Source organism: Phocoena phocoena, chromosome X (genome assembly GCF_963924675.1).
Source record: "Phocoena phocoena chromosome X, mPhoPho1.1, whole genome shotgun sequence".
In the NCBI taxonomy this organism is placed as follows: Eukaryota; Metazoa; Chordata; class Mammalia; order Artiodactyla; family Phocoenidae; genus Phocoena; species Phocoena phocoena.
This window is the reverse complement of record NC_089240.1, coordinates 99,934,947-99,950,380: the sequence shown is the minus strand read 5'-3', so window position 1 is coordinate 99,950,380 and position 15,434 is coordinate 99,934,947. Positions and strand designations below refer to the sequence as shown.

General features: G+C 38.7%; 1 protein-coding gene across 1 annotated transcript in view; it reads right to left on the bottom strand.

The window, feature by feature from the left end:
- Positions 1 to 670: 670 nt before the first annotated feature.
- DOCK11 (dedicator of cytokinesis 11) overlaps positions 671 to 15,434 on the bottom strand; it is a 197,898-nt gene continuing 183,134 nt past the window's right edge. The window contains exons 49-53 of the mRNA XM_065901242.1: positions 8,141 to 8,351; positions 7,580 to 7,770; positions 7,034 to 7,134; positions 5,629 to 5,767; positions 671 to 1,142 (exon numbers count right to left, since the gene is read on the bottom strand). Coding sequence (XP_065757314.1) covers positions 1,020 to 1,142; positions 5,629 to 5,767; positions 7,034 to 7,134; positions 7,580 to 7,770; positions 8,141 to 8,351 — 765 coding nt within the window. The 3' untranslated portion in view covers positions 671 to 1,019. The remainder of the gene's footprint in view (positions 1,143 to 5,628; positions 5,768 to 7,033; positions 7,135 to 7,579; positions 7,771 to 8,140; positions 8,352 to 15,434) is intronic.

The window sequence follows — 15,434 nt, the reverse complement described above, 5'->3', positions numbered from 1 at the left end:
CTTTGCATCTTGGTTTCTCCTGAATTATTTAGGTAGTCTGAGGCTTCTTCATAGTTAGAGATGTAATCCTTAGCCAGCAGTTGCTAAATCTGTGGTGCTTATGCATACCCACCCAAGAAACGCTGCAACCATCAAGTTCTATCAAAATGCTTGTTAAACTTGTAAACTGATGACCATTGTAAATGATCATTACAAAATCCCTACTCTCAGAATCTGCTGCTAAAGCTTTGAAGTTGCATAGTATGTACTGACTGCAGATCTCAGAGATGTTTTGTTTAGCTTTACGGATAGCCTCCGCTGATGAAGCTCTGGCAACGAACGTTGCTTGCTAGGCAAAGCTATGCCACAAAGGAATCCCTTGTCTTGTATGTCAGAGAGACCAACTGGAGTACCTAGCATCACTGGATCAAAACTTGAAGGATCGGTAACCCTGCTATTTCTATACATATCCTTTCTTTGTGAAATTTTCCTTTTTAAATAATGCTTTTGCTTCCCTTAGCCCAGTCCTGACCACTAGTAGGCAAGATTTCAAATCATCTCCCCAGTTGGAAGTATCCCTGTTTTATGGAAATTTTATCAATTTTTTTTCTCCAAGGATTAGTATGATAATAAATTTGGCTTCCTGTCAAGAAAAATGCTAAGTTCCAAGTATTATTTCCTTCACTTCTAATTACAAATAAGTTTTACCTTTTATTGTGTTCCATTATACAATTTTACACAGTACCATTATTATTTTAAGCAACAGCTGAGCAAATCGAATTAACGTTTTTGAGCTCTACTTCTCAGTATATAGATTTACCTAAAAAAGTACAAACCAAGCACAGTGGTGCAATTTTCCAGGCACTTTCAAGTTGCTTAAGTATTTACAAATATGTAAGCACCCTGTTTGAAAGCATGAAAATTTTGGTGTCAGGAAGAAAACACTCCACGTATATCAAATCTTTAAATTTTAACATTTGCACAGCTCAAAATATTCCTGAGAAGGTTCATTCTTGTTATCACTTTACATCTGCATGTCCTCATATCTCAGCAGCGTATCTTGGGGAACCATAACCTCTGTCACTCGACGTGCCACTAATCGCACAAAATACATGTAATGTGTTGCTCATCCAGGGAGAATGCATTGTGTCTTCTTGTAAGATCTGAAACGAAAGAAATCTGCATGTTTATCATGAAGCAGAGTAGCCGCTGCCCAAGAAGTATGTGTATATGAAATCGCAGGCATGTTTCAATCTATCACTGACACTTAGCTATTTAAAATGACATAAAGCAGAAAGAGCAAAGAAAAACATTACCGACTCAAGTCTTCAAAGCTGTATTACAAAGGCAGCATATCAAAAAAGCAGAAAAGATCTGGTTACTCATTAAGAAACACAGAAGGCTGTAAAATGCAAAATTCAACAGAAAGCGAGAGGTAATACAATCTTTAAAACAATTTTTTTAACCGATGGTCATAACAAGAGCCCTAAACAGTGGACTCTTGGACACAAGTTTATAGATCATCTTCTAAGAGTGGTTCTCAGGATCACTGTGGGACTTTTCAAACATGCAGATACCCATGCTCCTTCCCTGGAGACTTGGGAAATAATATTAAGCGAAGAGAAAATAAGTGAACATTTCTAAATACATACTGTAATTATATAAGCTAATTAATACAGAAGACTTTTCTCGGAAATAAACTTCATAAGTATAAATTTTATATCCCATAAACATAAAACATACATATTAGTATAGATGTTTTAAAAATGATCCACTTTTTTTAAAGATTTTTTTTTGACGTGGACCATTTTTAAAGTCTTCATTGAATTTGTTACAGTGTTGCTTCTGTTTTATGTTTTGTTTTCTTGGCCGCGAGGCATGTGGGATCTTAGCTCCCCGACCAGGGATCAAACCCGCACCCCCTGCGTTGGAAGGTGAAGTCTTAACCCCTGGACCGCCAGGCAAGTCCCCCAAATTAACTATGTTGTGTGCTCAAAAGCAACAGAGATCTCACGCGTGGATTAGACAGAAGAAAAGAATAGCGTACACATCACATCCAACCTCTTTACTATACTGTCCCGATTTAGGTCTCAAGCTTTCAATACTGGGTTCTCAAGTTAGCTCTGAAACTTCAGTATTAAGCCTGCAAATTAGTTTACGGTGGCAGTAATGCGTCACATCATTTGTGTTGCTACAAATCATGTCTTATATATAAAGTCCGTAATAGAGAAATTTCCTCTTATAAAAATCGTAACTCATGACACTAATCTGAAAGCACAGGAGAGGTTTAAGAGATGATTGATTATCCACAACTGTCAGAGGCGACGAGAAAATAGAGCATTCATCATGAACAAAACAGACCAAACAGACACTACAATGGCCACCACCAACTCTATCTAATTAAGACCTGCAATTAATAGTTTTAAGGTGATATACATCCCTTTTAAAAAGTCAAAAGCTTGAAGAAGTTTTTAAAAGGACTCTATATTTTAGTATAGTGTAACAGATTCCATTGAAAAGGGCCAAGGATATCCAGGCCGTATCTTTTTGTCAAGTAATCGTTTATGGAGCTCATAGATAATTCACATTGCAACGCACAGCTGTATTTTATCTTATTTTGTATTATTATGTTTTCCTTTGGGAAATAATATGTCTCAAAGTTAATGACTAAAAAAAGGCTCTCTTTTATATGAGAATCTAATAGGAAATATTGACTTACAAAAAAAATTCACTATGAAGTCAACATTTGCCCAAAGTAAGGCACACCTGAATATGAGGCGTGCGTAAATATAAACCAACAGAAACTACGATTTTTCTTGGTTAGCTATCAATATATAATATCAAAGGTCTAAAATACTGGTCCCTAGAACTAAACAAAATAGCCATGGTTCATGGAAGTTAAATGAGAGAGACAGGTGGGAAGTAAGACAGCAGATTTGTAAAATCCACACTTGACGGTGTTAAAAAAGAGATGAGAGGCCCAAAATGGAGTCACTTGCGCTAAGCCCACGTCACCTGAGACTTAATACCTAAACTAATTGCAGTTTCAGCCTTTTCTAGGCAGGTAATCTTAAGCAGTCAAGAAAGTATGTGTATTACTTTCGGTCTGGAATTACCTGGTCGGCACTGGTGAGGTACTCCACCTGACAGACCCTTGCTGTGCCCCGTGGGAAGGTGACCTTGCCTGAAAGAATCAGCTCTTTTCTAGAGTAACTTCCTTGTCCTGCCTCGTTCTACCTGTAAAGGTCTTCCATTTTGTCAAACTCTTCGGAGCTCCTTTCTGTCTGCCGGACGGGATGCTGCCCGACTCATGAATCACCGAATAAAGCCAAGATCTTTACAATTTACTCAGTTGAACTTTTTTTTTTTTAAACACGGGAAAAAATAACTTTATAAAACTACTACTCTAAATATCTTGATCACAGTAATAGCAGTGAATTGAACGATTTGCTTTCAAGTTGAACAAATCAGAGCTCAATGCTAGGTCATACGGTTGCATGCAAATTACATAACTGTAATATAATACACATTGGCTTAAAATGATGTAAGTGTTTTATATCTTTTGTGAAGGAGGGGTTTTTGCTGTTTTTTCCTATGGACTATGGAGAACAAAACCCCATAAACTGGACAGATCCTAGGAATAAATTATGTGGTCTTATTTGATTCAAGCATACCCCAGAACAGTGATGGTGAAGTACCCACTGTACTCAGGGGCTGAGCTTGAGATACAGACAAAAAAGGAAGTGGAATGATTCCCTACCTTCCTAGCCCTGATCACCTGGCTGCTTTGGGAAGGAGGCCAAGATGGGCCTCTGAAGACTGAGCCGCAAAGGTATGCCTTGGAACAGTTTGCACTCACTCCTAGGCGGGCAAACAGAAGTAAAGATGGCGAAAAGAAGAAACAGATCACTGATTCCAGACTCCTCAGGCCAACAAAATTCCCAGCCATGAGAACGGGAGAGTAGGAGACTGGGGTGACTCGTCTCATTGAACAGATGGGACGAAGAACGTCTGGCTGACTGGCTTCTCCATACTGAGAAGATGACCATGGTTAGAAAATTAGACTCCTGGTCACTCAGTGCGACCTTGGGCTAATGGTAACTAAATTTCCCCTAGTCCTTTCTAAGAGAAAGCATACATGCTAAATTCAGAGAGGTAGAGCCTGGAGTCAACTAGCTTTTGTTTTCCTCGAAACATCTCTTCTTTCACCCATCATTACACTGCAGCTCTTTGGGAACTAACCACTATTTGTAAGTCTATTTGTAAGAACACCCTTTGAGTGATGGTCTCACACAGGGGAGTGCCGAGCAATCAATGAAATGCAGATACCAGGACAGATGAGGTTCTCCTTTCTGGGACCAGTGTCAAGAATGGGTTCTCTAAAGGGTTGTCGTTACCCTTGTTTCTTTTAAGGAGCCTTAGTTTCTTAAAAAAATTGAGAGTTTGAAGACTTTCTGAAGCAAATACTTATCTCATTGGCTGTTTTCCTTAGTAAGGAAATTAAGGAGACTTTATGATAAGCTTAACAGGCTCACGCACTGAGGGACCAGACCATCATGCTGTGACTTTTACAACTGTGTTGAAGATATTAAAATGCCTGAGTGACGGTCCACGTCTAGAGTGGTTGTAAACACAGATTTCAGGACCCTAATATAGGAATGACACTTACCAGGACAATTCAGGAGTACTCTGGTTTTAGGTAAGTGGGGATATGAAAGTCATAACTACTTAATCATGACATAATTTGGCTGTAAGTGGTGAGCAGATCTTTGCCTCTGTATTTTTCAGATTGTGTTCTACTAAGTTAGCTGTAATTGTCATTAACACTCAGCCATAAATTAAAATGCTAGGTTTTATGAAAACAGAACTGGCTGTATGGGTATTAAGACGATTCCCGAATTTTGGAACTCACTCAGGATCTCACCTAAATGATGGTATAGTTGTCCCTTGGTATCCTTGGAGGATTAGTGCCAGGACCACTGCCCCCTGCACAGATATTAAAATCTGAGGATGCTCAAGCCCCTTACATAAAACGACATAGTATTTGCATATAACCTATGCACACCCTCCCCGATACCTTAAATCATCTTTAGATTGTTTATAATGCCTAATACAATGTAAATGCTACGTAAATAGTTGCCTATGTGCAGCAAATTCAAGTTCTGCTTTTTGGAACTTTCTGGAATTTTTTTTTCAAATATTTTCGATCTGCAGTTGGTTGAATCCGTGAATGTGTAACCTGCAGACAGGGAGGGCCACCTGCATCTAGTTTCTTACAGCTAAGACAGGAATATTCATTTAGGGATTTGGCTACTGAGCCAATCATTTCACTTCTCTAGGACCCTTCTTGAGAGATTCTTATCCATGTTCATAGTAGATCAACTCAGACTCGCTCAGCTACTCGCTTCTAATGGCTCTGTGGCACAAAGAACCAAATGATTTATTATCTGAAGCACCTGCTAAAGCAACTGTCAGTAATTGCTTCCAATCTCATTTGTATTACATCATTTAAATGATTAAAGAAGATATGAGCAAATTCTAAAATAACATACTAATTTCAAGGTAACACCTTTCAAACTAATAGATTTGTTAAGTAACTCTTTACGGACCCCGGATCACGTTTTTGTTTTCAACCACCCTAATACTTGCCTGCTCGTGAATAATGTCAGACAATTCTTTTACCATGTCTCTGAAATTTGACTTCAGCCCTTCATGGTACTCAATCTGATCCTCTTTAATCAGCCGCTCGTTTAGTTCCAGCGCAATGCTGCATGCTTGGATGAACTTCCTGTGGGTGAAGATCAAAGATAAAGTTTTTGTTGTTTATTCCTGGAAAGTCTCACCGACAATTTAATATTTACTTTAACCACGGCTTGCCTACAAGGAAGATTAGAATCCCGTATTTTCACTGTGCTTTTGCTAATGCCATCTCCTAAGTCTGAAATATCGTTTTCTTTCTTTTCCATCTTTCTCTTCTGCTTTCTTACCTCCTTCAAAATCCAGCTCAAAACATATACCCTCTGGGAAGCCTACTTGCTCGGTCATTTACTTGATATGATATCAGCTCAAGTTGTGCTAACATTAGTTTACATCTGTAGATAATGTCATCCATTCAAAAATATTTTTTTTGGTACTAGCTATGCACCCAGTACAGTGCTGGGTGCTATAGGCATGAAGTATCTGCCCTGGGCTGGTAAGAGTTGGGACAGAGAGTTGACGAGTTATCATAAAAGCATTTTTCCATCATTTCATGTGTTTATGTTTAATGTCCATAATTAAACGGTAGGTCTCAGGGGACAAAGTACCTCACTGCCCACTTGTTTTGTATCCCTGCCATAGCAACTAGTAGAATCTTTTCATACATGCCAGGCATTAATAATTATTGAATGAATGACTACTGGTTACTCTGTAACCTGAAACAGCTGATAACACAGAGACGGGAAAAGTGAATGCTATAAGTCTGAAGCAAATGAGTGGATAAGCTATCATCTTTCTCCTTAGCCTATTTTACTCAGCTGTCTCTCTTATTCTGAATGTAAACTCTTTTCATATATGAAACAGATTTTTTTTTTCCAATGCAAGAGCATTCAGACATGCCCTAGCTTAGAGGGATGCTCAGTCCAGACAAGACATCACATGCCCTAGACTGGAAGAATCCAAGTGGAACTAAGGACGTGGATAGAAGCAAGCTTATCCAGCCCTTCCTACCCTAAATGGTCTGAAAAGCTGTAACGTAAGGTCAGTCGGGCAAAGGAGGACATCACATAATGAATGTAGGCTTGTGTCTGTGTCACAGTATCCAAAGCAATACAGTAAGTTGTCGTATTTAATGTCTTGGGTCACTAGGACATTGTTAAAGTTCTGCAGCAAGAAAGAAATCACACACATTTCCTTACTACTTAAGGTACCATCAGAAGGTCACTTAAATGTTGTGGAAGAGAACAGAGAATGTCCTTTTTTGGAGGGACATTATTTGGTGAATATTTTGGTTTCTTTTAAGAAGAAAATGGAGTAAAAGAATAGAGGAATAATCTGAAAACTACAAAGCACTTACCTGAACATGTCTTTCAACTCATTTACTTTCTTAGGTGGATACTTGCTAGCTTGACTGTCATTTAAGAAAGCCCTTGCATATGCTAACGGACCTGCATTTACCTAAATTACAAAAGGAGAAAAATGAGAGAGTTGTTGGAATACAACCAAAACGTAATTTTTACAATTCTCTTTTTAAAGAAAACCAGCATGTTAAAAATCCACACCTGAGAAACACATTTACTATTCTTACTATAAATTTATTTGAAAAAGATTAACTAAAGCAAATCATCTGCAAAGGTAATATTCTAATAGGTTAGTTAATGATTTCTGATATGTAAATATAGGGCTTGGCTATAGTCAGAGGGATTTATGTTCAAGTCCTCTGACATAACACAAAATTTATGGAAATTGAACATAATTTCTTTATTAACTTAATCAAAAATGTACAGGTTTTTGCACTCAGTCAGAGTATAACAGACAATTACAATGAATGCTTGCTCTTTGCCCTTATGAAAGCAAGAGGAACGTCAAGAAACATTTAATACGTGTTTAGCAACCAACATACCTGCACTGAAACACAGCCCTGCAATTTAAGTTGGAGCTGAATCATGTCCACGTCAGCAGAAGAGCAAAGCTTCTGCAGCTCTGCAGTTTTATCTTTTATTTCATCAGTAGCAACATCAATTGGCTTTAAATTAATCTGCTGTTCATAGTTTATAGGGATCCTCTTCTTCACATACGGAAACGAGTTCGAAGCTATTAAATGTTAAGGTTGAACAAATGAGTTTTTAAGATAGTAAATCAAACAGGCAAATTAAAGAAAAAAATCTATTGTGCTTAATTCTCCCCATGCTTTGTCTGGAAAATACCTTAGGGAGCAGATAGGCGCCTTATTACTTCAGGATTGAGGGAGAAATTCTCTTTATGAGACAACTCAGAGCAGTCATGAATTACATACGGGAAACCAACGGTTTATAACGTAGCCATGTTTGTGCAAGCTAGTGACTGAACAGCAGAACAACGAATGACTAAAATTTCAGTTACATTTTCCTGCTGACCAGCTGCTGCTTGTGTGCACCAAACAACGACCATGTCAAACAAAGAAGTTACGCCAAGTCCCACTTACTAGTCAGGATCGTACGGCGTTTGCACTGTTCTTCTATACAGCCTTGCTTTTTGCCTGATAATGTATAAGGAGCCTCAAAAACAAATCTGCTGATATTATGGTTTCTTTCAAACTCAGTTTTTCTTTCTGTGAGTTCTTTGTCATCAAAGTAGGGCTTCACATAAGTGACTTGGATATGAGCATATTTGGGATCAAGCTCTTTGACATTTACCTGTAAGGTGAGAAAGTTTTGTTTTTTATTCAATATATAGGAAAAGGGGGTACAGGTAAGCTACTAACTCCTCTGAAATCAACTGAGGACCACTGTCGCTGAATACACTGTGAGTTGAATACACACCTGGAAGAGGTCTTCGCTCTTTTTGCAAGGATCGTTTCCTTCTGATTATTACGAAGTTACAGAAACCTATTTGGAGATTACAGAAACGTAGGCAGAAGACAGAAACTGTAATGCTACCACTCAGCAATGACCATTATTCACATTTTCATATATTTCCTTCCAATCTCTTTCCTATGCACATGTATTTACGAACCTGAGATCATGCTGAACGTTGTTTCATAATCTGATTTCCTAAAAATATATTAAAGTGGAGAAGATGGCAGAGCACCAGAAATCTATCTTCCTACAGGGACAACAGTTACACTGGCAGAATCTATCTGATGTAAGTATTTTGGAACTCTGGAGTCTACTGAAGACTTGCAACTTCCAGGGGAGGACCTGGACAGGAAATTACCTTAATTTTGATTTTGGTCTATTTTAGCTCTTGGCACAATGGCCGCTATCTGCACCTCACCCCTCAAGTACCATGGCAGGCAGCGGTGCACATGTTCTTGGAACAGCTTGCGGGAGTCAGGATGAACAAGAAGGACCCTGTCTTCCAAATATTGGGGATCTGTGCTACGACTGCTGCTTCTGATCACGGTGTGGGGGGGGCAGTCAAAGAAGCTGCAGGCCATTACTGTAGCACCTCTTCCCATTGTTGCAAGGCCCTCCCCCTCTGGCTGAAGTGACTTCCAGGGTATTTAAAGGACCGGTATCTTTTCTCCCCCTCCTCCCTTCATTTTCCTCTCTTTCCCCTCTTGGGAGCCAGACACTGGAGACTAGGGCGTTCAAAAGCAACTGCATATATGAAGGAAACTAGAAAGTCACTGCACATGCTCAGGGGAAGGCACAGGCTAAGGAAAGACCTGATAAGTCCCCAGGTTTACACCTCAGGCTTATCCCTGGCACAGAGACAGCTTACAACAATTAAAAACAAAACCAAAAACCAGCAAACTCTGGGACAGAGAGAGAATCTGATTTCCAGAGTGATCACGTTATTAAATTCAAATGTCCAGTTTTCAACAAAAAAAGAATCACAAGGCATACAAAGAAACAGGAAAGTATGGCCCATTCAAACGAGAAAAATAAACCAATAGAAACTGTCCCTGAAAAAGACCTGGCAGCAGATCTCCTAGAAAAAGACTTTAAAACAACCGTCTTCATGCTAAAAGAACTAAAGGAAGTTATGGAAAAAGTCAAGAAAATGATGTATGAACAAAATGTCAATATCAATAAAGAGGGAGAAAATCTAAAAAGAAACCAAAAATTTTTTTCAGAGCTGAAAAACGTAACTGAAATGAAAATTCACCAGAGGGATTCAAAGGCAAATTTCAGCAGGCAGAAGTAATAGTCAGTAAACTTGAAGATAGGACAATGGAAATTATCAATCAGAGTAACACAAAGGGAAAAAAAAACTGAAGAAGAGCGACAGAGCCTTAAGGAACCCGTGGAACATCATCCAGCAGACGAACATACCCATTGTGGGAGTCCTTGAAGGAGAAAAGACAGAGAAAAGGACAGAGAGAATATCTGAAGAAATAATGGGTGAAAACTTCCCAAATCTGATGAAAGACAGGAAGCTCAACAAACTCCAAGAAGGGTAACTCAAAGAGACCCACACTGAGACATATTAAAATCAGAATGTCAAAAGCCAAAGACAAAGAGAATTTTGAAAGAAGCAAGAGATGAACGACTTGTCACACACAAGGGATCCTCAATAAGATTATCAGATTTCTCATCAGAAACTTTGGAGGCCAGAAGGCAGTGGACTGATATATTCAAAGTGCCAAAGGAAAAAAAAAATCTATCAACCAAGAATCCTATATCTGGCAAAACTGTCCTTAAAAGTGAGGGAGAGGGACGACTTCCCTGGTTGCGCGGTGGTTAAGAATCCACCTGCCAATGCAGGGGACACGGCTTCGAGCCCTGGTCCGAGAAGATCCCACATGCTGTGGAGCAACTAAGCCTGTGCACCACAACTACTGAGCCTGCACTCCACGGCCCGCGTGCCACAACTACTGAAGCCTGTGTGCCCTACAGCCCACATGCCACAAATACTGAGCCCGTGTGCTGCAACTACTGAAGCCCGTGTGCCTAGAGCCCATGCTCCGCAACAAGAGAAGCCACTGCAAGGAAAAGCCCGCGCACCGCAACTAGAGAAAAGCCCGTGTACAGCAACGAAGACCCAACGCAGCCAAAAATAAATAAAATTTAAAGAGAGAGAGAGGATGTGATTTAAAAACTAAAACAAAAACCACTGCCAAAAAAATCAACTGAACACAAAAGAAGATAGTAATGCAGGAAATGAGAGACAAAGAAGCTATGAGACACATAGAAAACATAGCAGAATGACAGCAGTAAAGTCCCTCCTTAATAATTAGTAATTAATTTAAATATAAATGGGTTAACTTCTGTAAACAAAAGACAGACATTGGGAGAATGGAATAACAAAAACCAAACATGATCCAACGATACGCTGTCTATAAGAGACTCACTTTAGCTCCAAAGACACACAAAGGCTGAATGTGGAAGAATGGAAAAAGATATCCCATCCAAATAGTAATCAAAAGAGAGCAGGGGTAAAGATACTAATATTGGAAAAAACAGACTTTAAATTTTAAAAGGTTACAAGAGACAAAGGAGGACGTTATACATTGATAAAAGGTTCAATACAGCAAGAAGATAAAACAATTATAAACATCTACACACCTAATAACAGATCATCAAAATATATGACGCAAAAATCGATAGAACTGAAGGGAGAAATAATAAATAGTTCTACAATCATAGTTGGAGACTTTAATAGCTCACTCTTAATACTGGATAGAACACCCATGCAGGAGGTAAGTACGGAAATAGATGACTTGAATAACACAATGATCTACCTAGACCTAACAGACATATATATAGAAAACTCTACCCAACAACAGAATACACATTCTTCTCAAGTGCACATGGGACACTTTCCAGGATAGACTATATGTTAAGCCACAAATAAGTCTCGATAGGTTTATAAAGACAGATATCATACAAAGTATCTTCTCTGAACACAATGGGATGAAGTTAGAGCTCAGCAGCAGAAGGAAAATTGGAAACTTCACAAATTGGTGGAAATTAAACAACATATTCTTTGAAGAAATCAATGGATCAAAGAAGAAATCACAAGGGAAATTAGAAAATACTTAGGTATTAATGAAAAGGAAATCACAACATACCAAAACTTATGGGACACAGCAAAAGCAGTGCTACGGGGCGGGAGGGGGAATTTATAGCTCTAACATTTAACATTAAAAAACAGGAGGGCTTCCCTGATGGCGCAGTGGTTGAGAGTCCGCCTGCCGATGCAGGGGACGCGGGTTCGTGCCCTGGTCCGGGAAGATCCCACATGCCGTGGAGCGGCTGGGCCCATGAGCCATGGCCGCTGAGCCATGGCCGCTGAGCCTGCGCGTCCGGAGCCTGTGCTCCGCAACGGGAGAGGCCACAGCAGTGAGAGGCCCGCGTACCACAAAAAAAAAAAAACAAAAAACAAAACAGGAAAGCTCTCAAATCAACAACCTAATTTTACAACTTAAGGAGCTAGAAAGGGAAGAACAACTAAACTCAAAGCTAGCAGAAGGAAGGAAATAATAAAGACTAGAGCACAGATAAATGAAATAGAGAATAGAAAAATAACACAGAAAATCGATGAAACCAAAAGTTGGCTCTTTGAAAAGATCAACAAGATTGACAACCCTTTAACTAAATAGAACAGAAAAAAAGAGAGAACACTCAAATTACTAAAATCAGAAATGAAAATGAGGACATTACTACCAATCCTACAGAAATAAAAAGGATTATAAGAGAGTACTATGAGCGAGTATATGCCAACAAATTAGAAAACCTAGATGAAATGTGAAATGAACAAATTCCTAGAAACACAAAGCCTACCAAGACTAAACCATGAAGAAATAGGGAAATCTGAACAGATCTTTAGTAAGGAAACTCAATCAGTAATAAAAAATCTCCTGACAGAGAGAAGCTCTGGACTTGGTATCTTCACTGGTGAAGTCTCTCAAATATTTAAAGGAGGACTAACACCAAGTGTTCTCAAAATTTTCCGAAACAGTGAAGAGAAAGAAACACTCCCTAACTTATTCTATGAGGTCAGCAATACTCCGATTACCAAAGCCAGACAAAGACAGCACGAGAAGACTACAGACCAATATCCCTTATGAACACGGATGCAAAAGCTCTCAAAAGGATACTAGCAAACTGAATTTAGCAGCATGTTAAAAGGACTGTACACGATGACCAAGTGGGATTTATTCCTGGAATGCAAGGATGGTTCAACATATGAAAATTGATCAATGTAATATTGATACACTGCATTAACAGAATGAAGGGGGAAAAAAAACCCACATGATCATCTCAATCGACGCAGAAAAAGCATTTGACAAAATTCAACACCCTTTCATAATAAAAACACTCAATAAAGTAGGAATAGAAGGAAATGTCTACAATCTGATCAAGGGCCACCGTGAAAAACCTAGAGCAAACATCACATTCAATGGTGAAAGGCTGAAAGCTTTTCCTCTGAGATGAGGAACAAGGCAAGGATGCCCATTTCACCACTTCTACCCAACATGGTGTTGGAAGCACCACTGAATTGTACACTTAAAAATGGTTAACATATAAATGGTATGTGTATTTTACCACAATAAAAAAGATAGTTATCACAGTTCTATATTATAGTCATTGACATGACTTTTAATGGATGGATACGGATAAACATGATTTATTAGATCAGTCCCTCATGAACAGACTCAGGTTGTTTTCCAACATTTTGCTATTATAAATAATGCTCCAATGAACATCCTTGTATTTAAAACTGTGTATATTTTCTTCTGATTTATTCCTTAGGAAACATTTTTAGACGAGAAGTTGCTTAGTTAAAAGATTTACATGGGGGCTTCCCTGGTGGCGCAGTGGTTGAGAGTCCGCCTGCCGATGCAGGGGACACGGGTTCGTGCCCCAGTCCGGGAAGATCCCACATGCCGCGGAGCGGCTGGGCCCGTGAGCCATGGCCGCTGGGCCTGTGCGTCCGGAGCCTGTGCTCCGCAACGGGAGAGGCCACAACAGTGAGAGGGCCGCGTACAGCAGAAAAAAAAAAAAAAAAAAAAAAAAGATTTACATTGTTTGGGGAATTTTGATACATACTACCCAACTACCCTACAGAAAAGATGACAATTCGTACATCCACAAGCAGTATTTGACATTGTAAGAGTGGGTACTCTTGATCGCACTAAGCCCATTCTATGGAGGAAGGGGACCACAGGAAAGGAGAATGGTTCTATTTCAGAGATATAAAATTATAATAGTTACAAACCATTTCATAAAGAGTCTAAATTCCATGTTAAGAAGCTATGCTGCAGTGTCTCCATTAACTCCAGATGATTCCCAGGGCCCTCTTCTTTCAGGGTTCTCCCAACTAAATTTGACTTGTGCCTTGGGTGTTGGTGGCGCTGTCAATATCCTTGCAATCTATCATAGTCAGGCCTTTTTGTGTTTAGCTTAGGAAAAATGGAAACAAACCAAAAAAACAACAAAAACCTCCCAAGAAACAGTCCCTACATCCTTTTCTTTTCTCTCCACATATACAGGACCATAGACAAGGGAAAGTTTCTTAGCAACTTTTAAAACTTCTCCAAACCCATTCTACTTGTTATTACATAAAAATCTAAAAGCCTAAATCTAGAAATCCTTTCTTTTCTTTCCCATTCAAAAGCTAGATTTCTCCAGAGAAGCTCAGGTGAGGTTAAGTATCTGGCTAAGACAAGACATAGAAGGAAAATAAAAAAGAGGTCAAGACTGATTTTGACCTTATAAAATAAACTATGTATATGGTAAACATTCAAACAGTACATGAGGGTATATATGAAAAGTAAAAAAAAAAAGTCTTTCTTCCCACATAAGACTCTAGTCTCTCTCCTCAGGGATAACCGTGGCTAACAATTTTGTATGTATCATTCCAGAAATTTCCTAAGCATAAACAGGTGCGTATATGTGAATATCAATTTTCACAAATGTAATCATCCTATCCATAATGTTCTGTGCCTCACCTTTTTTCCTCTCAATAATATATCTTGATAGGTATATCAATACTCATCAGTTTTTTAATGCTTAGGATACTATGTCCATTATATGGGGGTAGTACCACTTCCTTAACCATGTAGATATTAGATTGTTTCCAGGTTTTTGTTATATAAACTCTGCAGCAATAAACACCTTTAAACATACATCTTTATGTGTGTATATCTATCTACAAGATAAAATGCGAAATGTGAAATTATTGGGTCCAAGGAAAGATACATTTAAAATACTCGAAAATACCGCCCAACTGTTTTTCACATTGTTTGTGCCCTTAAGCAAATTTTGTTCTTTGGCAAGTAAAAGAGTGTTTTTAATTTTCAATTTCACACATTAAGAAAAAAATAAGGATTTTAAAAGTAGCAACTGCTTATTATATCTGTTGCCTGTGAAGAATGACTAAAATATTGTGCATAAAAATGTCAGGAGTCCAGCTGCCTGATGGTGGTTTGTCATTAGTGCTTGTTGGCCAGGTTTTCGGAGGCAGAAGAAAGTAGGAAACCGCATGTTATTCTGCAAGTCTGGCTTTCTATTAACTTTCCATTTATAGTATCAGTAGTATGGCAGCAAGCCTAAAACTTTCTGGCTATAAGGAGATGAAATTTTCTGTTGCCTTAATTCAATAAAACAACACAAAATAGTGAAACGGATCAGAAGTAGAGAGGTTCTGCCAAATATTCATGAATTTCGAACCTATCAGCACGTCTATTTTTAAACGTCGAAGGCATACGTGGAAGATAAAATCATCTCCATGAGATATAGGTAAGTTTACAAAGTGAAGAGATCATTTTCATAGTAGAAAATGAAGTGTCTTTACTAGCGCCACGGGCTTTTCACTCCGGCAATGCT